This window comes from Panthera pardus, unplaced genomic scaffold (genome assembly GCF_024362965.1).
Source record: "Panthera pardus isolate Hobbes unplaced genomic scaffold, ASM2436296v1 HiC_scaffold_6, whole genome shotgun sequence".
NCBI classification, from domain to species: Eukaryota; Metazoa; Chordata; class Mammalia; order Carnivora; family Felidae; genus Panthera; species Panthera pardus.
The window spans coordinates 68247300-68260031 of record NW_026526991.1 but is presented as its reverse complement, the minus strand read 5'-3'; the positions used below and the strand labels follow the sequence as shown (position 1 = coordinate 68260031).

Genomic DNA, 12732 nt, shown 5'->3' with positions numbered 1-12732 from the left:
GTCCAAAAAAGGAATTTGGGTATCAGACTCTGGCCATGTTGCTGGTCTGATAAAACTTTCCTAAGATCATGGAGAGGAGGAGTCAGTGATGGACAAAGCAAAGGCCAGGCTGCAGAAGCTTTGGAAGTACTGATATAAGTTTCTGTTTTATGGTGGCTACGATATGAGTAGAGGAAGACTAAAGTCTCGATTACAACATACCACAGAAATTAATATTCATAAAGAAGAACCTGAGTTTAAAAAGAAAGAATTATGTTCAACCTACTCTGATTACAAGGAATGGAGAAATATGTAATGTTTCAGATCAGATAGATTTCTATCAGAAGTACTTTAAGTTTGGGGAGGTAAATATAAGCTCTCATGAACATACAGTGTTCTAAAACACTGACAAATGTGTGCAAATCTGTCTCCAACAACCAAATGCCCCCCATTTTAGTATTGCATCCCAAAAGAATGAAGGCAAGTTCAAAAATACTTTTAGTTCACATTTTTAATGTTTAAAAACTATGTTAACAGAACAATTATAGAACAGAACTTCTTATATTTCTTTATTTACACCACATCCTGGGGGGAAAATAAACTATTTGATTAACCATGAATAGCAAAATTTTGTGACTTGTGACATTCACTTCTATCACCCATCTGAAAGTCATTTACAAGTTTTTACATTAATAAAACTGTGGTGTGCTACATATATTGGACTTATATGAAGTCTAAAATACAACTGGACTCTGGAGAGTGGATTAAGTACCAATGATCAAGATTCAAATGTTTTGGGTAAAAATGGCTTCAGACAGTCTATGTTGGCGTCAACACTGAAAATGAAAGGCAGACATGCGAGATTTTCAAAAACTTGATAAAATGGTCCTTCCCCCCCCCCCCCCGCCCCTTCAAATTCGTGTTCATAGTTAATGTGCAGGTTTTTCCCCCCTTTCAAAGATCCCAAAGTTTGGGAAATGCAGCAATTCAATTTTGGAAAAAATTCTCCCCAACTTCTGTTTTTATAAACACTGTATAGCGGTATCAGTGTTAACAGTGAAAGAGCAGTATGAAGAAACAATTTGTCATTTTGAGTATATCTATATGACAATAACTTGGGTTTAAATATTCCTTATTTGTAGCTCAGAGGATTATCTCTTAAATAACTGAGCTTAATACCAGTATAAGAAATCAATACAGCTATTTCTCAGACATTTTGCTTTCTAAAACAATTAAGATTTTTAGATTCCAAGTTTACACTGAGAGAACAATGTTACCTGGGAGAAAATGTAAATCTGTCTAGTTCCCAAACAAAACCACTAATATCTAGGACAACATTTATTCTTGATATGTAGACTAGATTCTTGATATGCAGACTTCTATTTCAGTGTGGACCAACGACTGAAAAAATATACAGCCTCCTGTTTATTTACAACATATTTACATACAAACGAAGTACTTCCTACAATAAACCTCAGCTGCATAGATTCTTCCTTTTAAAAACACAAATTCAAACTTGTAGACAGCCAGGCCCAGTTCAAAGCCCTTCCTCTGAGAAAACCCTAAAGAAGGAGAATGTCTGAGCCTTGTGAATGTTACAATTTTCAAGAACTTTCCCTTTTAGATTTAGTGATATTTTTCAGTTGTTAGCCACCCCATTCCCAATTTGTACCTGAAAGCCCTATGTCATCATAAATAATCCACTGTGTGTATTTTAGAGGAAGTGTGTTCTTCGCTAAAGGATTCTCAGATCTGCCATCCCTAAGGAAAACCATGTATTAGCATTGCTAAATGATATAGTCTGTACCTTCTTTGTTTTGAGAGCAGCTACAAGTTTACACAACCAGAATGGAGGAATTCTATTCTTAAAGCTTCCGCCCTTTCTAAGCCTCAAGCCATTTACATTGATAAACTGAGGGAAACTAATGGCTTTTGCTCTAAGGCATAAAATCAAATCTGATCTTATCATCAACTTCCTCCCCACTCCAATAAATGTGCCCTTCAGCATTCCGATCTGTTGAAATGGAGCTGGGCTCTACATCCTTTTCTGAGCAGCTTGGAGATGCTTATGAAGTGCAGAACTTTCTAGAGAATTCAATTTAAAAGAGGGACAGAATGGGTCATTACACAACGCACACCAACACTGTGGAGAGCTTACTCATGACACGAATTCAGTATCCAAGAATGCATGTACAGAGTGTGTTTTCATTCTCCACACACACACACACACACACACACACACACACACACACACCTCACCTCCTTCGCAGCTTCAAAAAATGTAATCTTAGCGCGCCTCAGCCCAGATACCCCCGAGTGCAGGCAGCCTTCCTTTATGATTGTGCACCTGCACCGGCGTTTCCTAGGTAACATACTCTGAGGTAGGACTAATGGGGAGAACAAATGAAAGACAAAGTGACCTGGAGTGGTTCTCAAACTTGATGTGCATCAAGATTGCCCAAAGGGCTCATTCAAACCCAGACTGCTGAAGGCTTCCACCCTGACAACTTCTGATTTCATTAGTTCTGGGGTGGGGCCCAAGAACCTGCATTCTGACAAGGCCTCAGGTGATGCTGTCACTGCTGATCTGGGGGCCATACTTTGAGAACCACTGGCTTAGAGGCCTGAGTCCAACTCCAGAAAGAAGTCCGTTGCAGGGCAACTGTCTCACGTGTCCCCTGAGACACTGAGCAGTCTTACCACAGCTCCTTGTCCACCCCCAGCCCCATGACCATCACCCATGTGCATCTTTCTCAACACGGTCTGGAAGTATAAAGAAGGAAGGTCAGCAGAGAGCTTTTTTACACCGATCTGATTACTAGGCAGTTAAACAATGGTTTGTTAGCACTAAACCCATTAAAAGTGCTGTGTGCTTCAACGACTGGCATATAGGAGAAGCTAGGCAGCAACATCCTCTTCTGTAATGGGCAGGGAAGGAGACAAACGATAGGAGCAACAGGTCCTACGAACAGAAGAGTCAGGCCAAGCCTGAGAACTCCAGGCAAAAGAAAGGATAGCAGGGGAGGCATGTCCCTGGTGGTTTCCAGCCCACAAGAGGTCCCCTCATCCTCCTTCATCCTCCTTCTACCACCAGACTCTCTGGTGGCCCTGGATTTATTCTCCCCCTCCTGTGCTGGACACCCTGCTTCAGGCCACTGTGGTCACCACTAACTGGTGGTGGCTCTACCCCCACCATCCAGCAGCTGGTGTGTGGCTGGCGTGGGCAGTCCAGACTTCATTCACAGGAATGACATATTCTTGGCAACTCTGAACAAATACCCCTTAGAAACAATATTATTTTTGGTGGTTAGGCTTTTTAGCAATCATGTTACATTATCCTATTCTGCTAAACCATGGGTCTGATCATCTTTCCTAGCTGCTCTGGGAGCCTAAACAACATGTATAACATAGTTCCTGGAGGAAAATACATTCTGGCTTGCAAACAACCAACTAACAGGGCTTTGTAACATGATCTGCTTATAAATTGGGGACAGCCCGTGTTTAACAAGACTAGATTTCTTTCCTGTACACAGTTTACTACTCCACTCCCAGTAAGTAACGTTAAGTAAATTAGGGATTTACAGTATATTGTGTTATAAGAACTAGAGAACAGTTCTAAATCCAAAGTATGAAACTGGCACTGTTCACTAGTGTTAAGGTTCTATCTACCAAAGGAAAACGTGCTGCTCCCAATGGCTAAGGTATAATATTCTTTAGTCTACTAATTTAGCAGAAAAAACTTCTATAGCACTTGACTGTTGTTTAAATTCTACCTAACATCTGTGATACATGTATTTTTGGCTACCAGTTCACTATTCTGAACAAGAATTATTGCAGTACATTGACAGCTAATCCCACACAAATGATGTAATTAATCAGCGGTATATAACAAATGAACAGTGGGGTCTATTATATTCAGTTGATAATGAACTTAGATCACACACAAAGATTTTAAAAACCCATGGTATCACAGACATCAACAACGTGCCTCCTCTAAATAAATATTTTAAATAATAATAAAAATTCCTTGTGCTGACACATAAAATCCAGAGATCCAAAAATACCACTACACATCCCAAGAGTTCATGATAATTTTCTAAACTGACTTTGTGAGTGTAAAATGAATTGTTATAAATTAATGAGGAAAATACAAAGTAGCCTAATATTGCTTGTAAACTAAACTATGTATTTTTTTATGGAGGGTCAGTCCACTACCTGGCTATTTCACTACTCGGTGCTCTAGACAAGCCTCCAAGGGCCAAAGGACTTGCTTTGCTTTTCATCCAATATGGAAGATACTGCTGAAAGGGACAGAGGTGGCTGTGGATTTTACTAGGTTAGGTATTCATGTATAGGTAGGCATTCATATCTAATTACCTGGACTCTGTCTGACCTAATGTGGATGTAATTCAGAAGCATTACATTAAAAGCTATAATGATCCTACCAGGAAATGCAGGAAACAACCTTTCCTTCTCCCAAAGAGGATCACAACAAGGTACTTTGATGATGCCTTTTCTATGGGACATTAGTCTGTAAAGGGGGAGCGGACAGTTCCTGGTTACTCCCAGTGAATGGTGAGCAGAGGCCTTTGGGGATTTGAGTGAAGGAGGAACAGAACTCAGAGCTAAGTGCTTGGAAATCCTGCTAAGAGTCTGCAGTTAGATTCTGATCTCTGGATAAGAAATCCGTGCTCGGTGAACTTAGGTGTTTTGAGAAATTCAACCAGAATATAAATGAAATACAAATCCTGTTTCAAGAGACCAGCTCACAGAACACGAACATTTCTTACTGTGTGATATAGACTGTCCAATCACAGGTGATTGTCCAGCTTAGGGAACATGTGGTTCTAGGTTTCCTTACTTCCCCCCAACTTTCCAAGCTGTGTGACTTGTCCCCAACTCTCTTCTTTTTCAGTCTCTGTGGATTTTCCCTCTACCCTGTTTAGGGGACAGTGGGGCTGGGGTAAGAGTGTGAGGCAACTCTGTCCTCTGTGTGGGTCATGTCAGGCAGGCAGTAATGGCCCACTCCTTGGTTAGGGACAAGAAGAAGAAACAGCACAGGCACCAGAGTCCCCATCTGAGGGAAGCAAGGTACACTGATTTTGTCACAAGTTCTTCTCAAAGGCTATTTCTGAGGGTGCTATGTTTCTTTTCTTTTTTTCTTTTTTTTTTTTCTTCAAGACTCTGGGTGGATTGTTAATGGAGAAGAAATAGGAATGAGGCTTATATTTAAGGTACAAAAATCTTGTATTTGTAATAACCTAAATTTATAGATATAAAACAAGTCTTTTAAAGACCCCCCTAAAGTACCCAATATAAAACAGGAATTACTTCTCTTAGATCGTCCTTGGCTAGATACACATTATTCCCTGTGCAAAAAGCTGGTGGACATGAGTAAAAGCTGCTGGGTTCATAATTTAAGAAAATGTTTTTTCTCCTTTCAACAATACAGGCGTAGGGTTGAAGGCTATTTTTTTCAGAGGAATATTTTCTTAAGCATTTTGGATACTCTTGCTTCTCAATTTATTACAAAGGTGTCATGGGTCTCCCTCAGTGGAAGGTGACTCAGCTCAGAGTAACTTTGACACAATTTGCCAAGAGGGAAACAAAACTTCACTTGCTAGGTAACCCAAATGTGTGGTTTAATATGTTTACCAAGGTAAGAAGTCATTCTCACCCCCTTCCCAGCTGAGAACATTCATTGGAGAATGTCTCTACATAAAGCAGGATGTAGTACCAATGAGGCCACTGGACTGCTAGAGCCCCCGGCTGCCGGGTGATCAGAGCCACCTCAAATATTGGGCAGGTTCTGATCCAGCAATGGCACACACCCTGTCACTCTCTTACAAGTATCCCTGTGTGCTATGTTAACCAAAGTAGGCAAAATACTTATGAAACCATTTTTTTTTTCTGTAAAGCAAAATAACTATATACAATTCAAGATTCTTTTCTAAAAAGGTACAGATGATGTGAGTGGAACATCGGCAGGAAAATTATTACAGAATCTGGATGTGTAATAAATAAACATGATTGATGATCATGTTTTCAAAGTTTTAAGGGACCAGGAAGTAACAAAAAAATAGAGTTAGAAGAGTGAAAAATAACTGTGAAGAGCACGGAGATACACAATTGCATGAAACTTAAAAAAAAAAAAAATATCCACAATCCTTAAATTGATCTGAAATCTTAGAGGGACTGGAACCATTATAGAAACTGGTTTCTGTTTTGCTACCAAAATGTTATTCCATTTTAAGTATCTTGTGAATTTCTGTTTGCTTCTGTAAACTTGCAAAAGAAGTGATGAAGACTGCTGATGTGGGGTGACATGGCCGAGCAGCGGTCTGGAAATGTCTCCTGTCCTCAGCTGGTCTCAGTGGCCTTCGTCACTATTTGATGAGCAGGCCCAGTCATAGATGACCAATGGGATGCTGACCAGGGAAAACAACACCCCCAGGCCCAAGAAGAGGGCAGCCTGGAGCAACACAAAGGCAAGGGTTATTTTCAGTGAAGCCAACCACATACACCTGGGAAAAAAAGAGAAATGCCTTCCCTCTCTTTTTGTGTCCCCTTGTATTTGGGGTTTGTTACAGCCATTGCTGACCTGTGAGAATCATTCCAAGGCTGTATGGATCTGATTCTCCAAGGATGGGGAAACAAGGACTAAGCTATGCAGGGCCATCCTCTCCATTCTAGTTCTTTGACTTCATGGTCACCTCAGAATGAATCCATTCTGTAACGCACTGGGTATTCTTACAGTTTCTTTCAAACTCAGACTACAACTAAAAGGGAAAAATGGCCTTTAAAACCATACAGGTCATTTTGTTGCTTTTTACCAACCAACCTAGGTTATCGCTGGCAGGCAAACATTTCTGTTTGAAAAAGTGGGGGGAAAAGATATATAAGAGCAAAGTAGATTTGATCAAGTGAAATAGGAAATGAGTATCCACAACTAAGTTATTTTAAGGGTTGAGGAAGGCCAGCGTGGGGATAGGTTGCTAAATCCAGAATCTGAAGAACGTGAGGTTAGAAATTGCTTGGCCTTAAAAGTGTCCAATGAGAGCTTTGCAGGGAGAAGGATAAAGCAACAGAAGAGCCAAGGGGCTGGACTGGAGCCTGGAGGACAGAGCTAAGGAAGGGAAGGAGAAAAGGTGAATGGTGGAGTTGTACAGACTTTACCGTCAGAGAGCTGGTCTGACTCCCAGTGGGGCCCCACATGGACAGGATCCCTTGCCTAATGCTATCTGGTAGATCCTATGACCAGCTTTAACATGGGAGCAGGGTTGGGGAGGCCCAGCGAATTCATGGGCAACAGGCCTCTACCATTTTCTGATTTAATCTGAGTATATTTTACTGCTGCGCCAAAGTGACTGCTCCTTCTCTGTCCTTGTGAAACCCCTACTGGGAAGGTTTAGAAGGGTTTGGGACTTGCGGCTTCAGGGATAATCCTGTTGGGGAGGTAGGTGCTGTATCAGCATCAGTGCTGCCTCTCCTAAATGTACAAGGATGATCCCTCCTGCCTACATCTCTGCTGACTCTGTAATACGTGCAGTTGGAGCGCTTACACTATTTGGGAGGGCAGCTGAGAAGCCTTCTCCGAGGCCAAACAAAATGGTGCTCCAGAAGGTACTCATGTAGCAGCCACTTCACCCCTGCTTCCCTCACTGTCTCCAAGTGCACCACCTCCAAGATGCCTTTGAACTTCACTAGACCTGGAAACAAGAATCCCAATATAGAAAGGTAGTTTCTGAATCCAGGTCTGTTGTTCCAAAGTATTTTTGTCGAATCATAAAAAGGCTCTTTAAGCTAACTCAGCCACCTTAATTAAGGTGTCCCATGTTCCCTGGGTTGTCGGAAGGAGTTGCATGGCTAGGAATTCTACAGAAAACAGTGGGCTACATGAAATCTTTGAGTCTCTTTCCCTTTCCTGTCTTGATAAAGACAAAGCATTGCCTTACAGAGAAATAGGATGACAGCTGGCCCTAACCCTAGCTCAGAGCAAAATCTAAGGCACAGTAAGAGTAACACATTTTGAGAGAATAGAGAAGATTCTGATGTGATATTTTAAATCTCCCAAAGGGGAAAACTATAGGACTGGTGTCCCCTTTTGAGGTCACTAACAGTAGGATTAGGTGGTGGAGATGGACTATTAATTTGGTAAATTTAAATGAAAAACTAATCAGAAAACTTAGAGTGGCCGGCATGAGACATACCCAAATTCTTTGAGTCCCTTTATCTCCATCCTGACTTGTGATTTTTAAATAAAGAGATGAAGGAAGAATGAAAATAAGCATATTAGCAGATGTAACTCCTGTAAAATAAGAAAAAAAAAAAGTTTGAAGTTGTTACGGTGAAACTGTAGCATTCTAAGCAGCTGTTGTAGAATGAGGAGCATAAAATAAAGCCATACCTACGACTCCAAAAATATCCTTCATGGAGGGTATGAAGATCACCAACAAGTTGATAATAACCAAGAGTATGAAGGTAACCAAGACATGACGACATAAATTAAACTTTGTTTTCTTAGCCAGTTCAAATAAAGATGAACGAACCTACAGGATCAAAAAACAAAGATTCTGTGAGGGCCTCTGGCCTGGCAACCCTCACATTCTCAGCAGAAACGAACATACTGGTGCATGGGAATCTGTGAAGTGTTTTCTAAGACCTTGTGCAGTATTACAACCAGGGGTCTTGATTTCAGGCAGGTATTTTTATTTATAAATAGGTAGTTTTCTTTTGTGGGGAATAATTTCTGTGTGTGTGTGTTTTAAGTTTATTTATTTATTTTGAGATAGAGAGAGTAGGGGGAGGGGCAGAGAGAGAGGGAGAGGGTGTGAGCCTCATGAGGAGCTCAAACTCATGAACCATGAAGTCATGACCTGAGCCGAAATCAAGAGTCAGAAGCTTAACTGACTGAGTTACCCAGGGGCCCTGATAAATATATTTTTTTAATGTTTATTCATTTTTGAGAGACAGAGTGCAAGAGGGGGAGGGTCAGAGAGAGAGGAAGACACAGAATCTGACAGGCTCCAGGCTCTGAGCTGTCAGCACAGAGCCTGATGTGGGGCTTGAACCCATGAAGCATGAGATCATGACCTGAGCTGAAGCCAGACACTTAACCGACTGAGCCACCCAGGTGCCCCCCACTTTTTAAAAAAATTTTTTTAATGTTTATTTATTTTTGATAGAGAGACAGAGACAGAGACAGAGACAGAGCACAAGTGGGGGAGAGGCCGAGAGAGAGAGAGAGAGAGAGAGAGAGAGACAGGGAGGGAGAGGTAGAATCCGAAGCAGGCTCCAGGCTCTGAGCTGTCAGCACAGAGCCCAACACAGGGCTCAAACTCACGAACCATGATGAGATCATGCATGACCTGAGCCGAAGTTGGACACTTAACCGACTGAGCCACCCAGGCACCCCTGGTAATTTCTGTTTTTATCTATGACTAAGTATTCTCTTCTGGTCCTTTTATGTTCTCTCATCATGGACAATCAAGATTCAAACATTCTATCTACATTTCTCTGTAAAGGAGGAACAGATTAATTAGAATTAAGATTCATTCCATCAAAGGCTACCCTATCTCACTGATCCTACTTTCTTTCTGAAGAGCCTCAACCGAGTCTCGGGGTCCTTTCCTGATACAGTTTCAGTGACACAGGATAGTTACCTGCAGCAGGCTTTCTCTGGAACAGCCTCCTTAACACAGAAGGAAAGGCGAGACCTCAACTTTTCTCATATTGCACCGAGGCCTTTTACTCACCGTGAAGAATAACACCGGCACTGTGAGGATGACAGCAACAATTACAGCCAGCCGCACTGTCAGGATGAGAATGTCATCTTTACTCTGGTACTTGTGAAGGAGGTCTGATTGCACATTTTCTAAACCGAGGAAAAGAGAGTATTAGAAAGAAAGCACATGGCCGAATGACAGTTTTTCTGAACATCAAAGAATTTATAAACAAAAGGGCAAGGAAAGCAATGTTCTGGGTGCTGAAATAACTATTAAAACAATTTATAAAGTTGAAAAGAAAAATCCCCGGTGTGAGACATGCTCCACCTGTCCATATGTAACTTCAAAAGGAATTTATAGTAATCACTAGAAAGAAGCTACACAGTGTCGGGATGCTTAATTTATACTAAATTCAACCTAGGTGTGAATTGGGATTAAAAATAACATACAGCTGAAGAACAAAACCCTTCTGGAGCACCTGAGTGGCTCAGTCAGTTAAGCGTCCGACTTTGGCTCAGCTCATGATCTTAGGGTTTGTGGGTTTGCGCCCCGTGTTGGGCTCTCTGCTCTCAGTGCAGAGCCCATGCCGGATCCTCTGTCTCCCTCTCTCTCTGCCCCTGCGTCACTCACACACACTCCCTCTCTCTCAAAAATTAATATTTTAAAAAATGTTTTAAAATGCTTTAAAAACTCTTCTAATAATCTAGATTTTCCCTCCCTTGTTGCCATTCATCAAACAATGCTAAATTGCTGCAGTCTTGCTGAGGGGACTATAGGCTACATAGAGCGTTTTTCAAACCCTCCTCTTTTCACACAACTTCCAGTGGCCAAGCAACAGAGGTTGTAATGGAACTTCACCACAATCGGGAAGTAATTCTCTTTCATGTATGGTTTTCTTATTTAAAAAAAGTATTTAGAGGGGCGCCTGGGTGGCGCAGTCGGTTAGGCGTCCGACTTCAGCCAGGTCACGATCTCGCGGTCCGTGAGTTCGAGCCCCGCGTCAGGCTCTGGGTTGATGGCTGGGAGCCTGGAGCCTGTTTCCGATTCTGTGTCTCCCTCTCTCTCTGCCCCTCCCCCGTTCATGCTCTGTCTCTCTCTGTCCCAAAAATAAAAATAAAAAAGTTGAAAAATAAAAAAAAAATAAAAAAAATAAAAAAAAAAAAGTATTTAGCTTCTGTACCACTTTGAACTTTTTCTTAACTCTGAGCTTCTGAATGTTATTTCAAAGACAACCAAAGCTAGAATGAACCAATCTCAAGAGTCTGGGGGTGGGATTCCAATTCTATGCTGGGCCATAGACTGGCCTCAGTTTTGGAAAAAGGAGCCTAGGTTGTAATAAAAATCTCATTGGTTTTAATTTTCTTGATTCAAAACTCATAACCATCTAAAAATAGCTGAGCCTTTCGCTTTAACCTAAGAGTATGAAAGGGTTTGTATTCTACTTTATGTGGAAAAAGAAACGGATTTGCAAAGAAAACTCAAAGCTTGGACGAGATAACAGTGAGACTGTTCAACTAACATGAAGCTCTCCCTCCCTCCCTTTACCACCCCCTTTCCCAGGCCTGCAACTCTGCAGAAAACTTAGAAACACCATTTTTATGCAAAAATTTAATGTGGCATTTATGGATTCATCAGACAATGCTGTCTGCCACTGCTTGTGAAAATGGTAATAATACAACTATATAATCAAGGTAGCCTTTCTCTCCAGGCTGAATTAATCATCTCTAAACATGTTTAAATTTTGAGGCATTTGTGTTTATGAAAAAAAAATGCCCCAGAGAAATATTATTTAATAGAGAACAATGTGAAATATATGTATTCAAATTTAAATCAGGTCCCAAATTATAATAATAATGAAACATGTTAAATACAGCGGGAGGATAATTTGAATAGGAGAGGATGAAGACTTAGTAAAAGAAGGTAAACTATTCATACAAGGTCAATAAATTACAAATGAAATACAGTATATCTCTTTTTCAGGTTTCATTCCTTTTAACCTTCTCTGCCATTCCTTCAAATCTTTGCAGGGCTCCAAATTGCAGTGAACAGTCAGGCGTTTTATTTTTAATTAACACAAGTGTCAGGAGGGTAGCGCCCTGCTCTTTCTCACTTGCAAAATCTGTCTCTGTCTCTTTTCTATTAATGGAATCTGACCCAATTCGCAATAGCAATTAAGAAAGCCTCCTCTGGTATAGTTTTAAACTTTCCTCGGTAAAGGTGGAATACTTATAAAATGCAATTTCTTTTAAAGACAGTAGTAGGAGAAAAAAAATACAGTATCTTGTTTCAGTAATTATTCTACTGTGCAGTCTGCACAGATATATAAAGGAGTCATCACCATTTGTATCAGGAAAGACCAGCAAAATCAATGGGTAGATTTGTGGCTTTTTTGGGCTATCATGTTAAAAGTTATTTGGATACTAATTTTCGCTGATTTATTTACAAACACCTCTATTTATGTGCTAACAGAAGAAACTTACCATAGAATGTCAAGTAGCCAAAAATGGCAGTCAGGAAGTACATAACAAACATGGCGAAAAAGGAGATATTGGAAACCATCTGCATCTTTTTCTGTGATCGACTATGAACAAAGATAAAGGAATTTTAAAAATTAACAACCATGTTACTGAATTTAAGCACCAGTGTTAATACTGAAGAATAATAACAGCCTTCTATCAGGCTAGGACAGATCTGACCAGCTGAAATTACCTCCCTTTCCTGAACCCTCCCCTGCCCCCTGCAATTTCGCCAGCTTAGAATAACTTCTTTTATACCAAATGGGTATTGTGACAGAGAGATTCATGGAACTAACAATCCCTTGAGTGTTCTTCCCCATTCTTTTGAAAGAATATCAGGTTCTCATCTGAAGGGCAGAGAATATTTTTTAGTATTTGTTTTTGATATCTCCATACTCAGCATGTACGAGGAAAAGGGCAGAATAAATTCAGATGCTGTTCTCCCAGCCCCAGAGATCAGGGGCAAAGCTGGAACTTGACCTCAGGTGTTCTGTTGCTAAAGCTGCAGTTTA

The 12732-nt window shown here is 40.8% G+C and overlaps 1 protein-coding gene across 2 annotated transcripts in view; it reads right to left on the bottom strand.

Annotated features, from left to right (window-relative positions):
* Nucleotides 1–472: 472 nt before the first annotated feature.
* The window catches only part of SLC38A1 (solute carrier family 38 member 1), a 69159-nt gene continuing 56899 nt past the window's right edge, over nucleotides 473–12732 (bottom strand). For both annotated transcript variants that reach the window (XM_019419125.2, XM_019419124.2), the window contains exons 13-17: nucleotides 12185–12285; nucleotides 9735–9853; nucleotides 8387–8528; nucleotides 8190–8287; nucleotides 473–6451 (exon numbers count right to left, since the gene is read on the bottom strand). In XM_019419125.2, the coding sequence (XP_019274670.1) occupies nucleotides 6350–6451; nucleotides 8190–8287; nucleotides 8387–8528; nucleotides 9735–9853; nucleotides 12185–12285 (562 nt within the window). In that variant the 3' untranslated portion in view covers nucleotides 473–6349. The remainder of the gene's footprint in view (nucleotides 6452–8189; nucleotides 8288–8386; nucleotides 8529–9734; nucleotides 9854–12184; nucleotides 12286–12732) is intronic.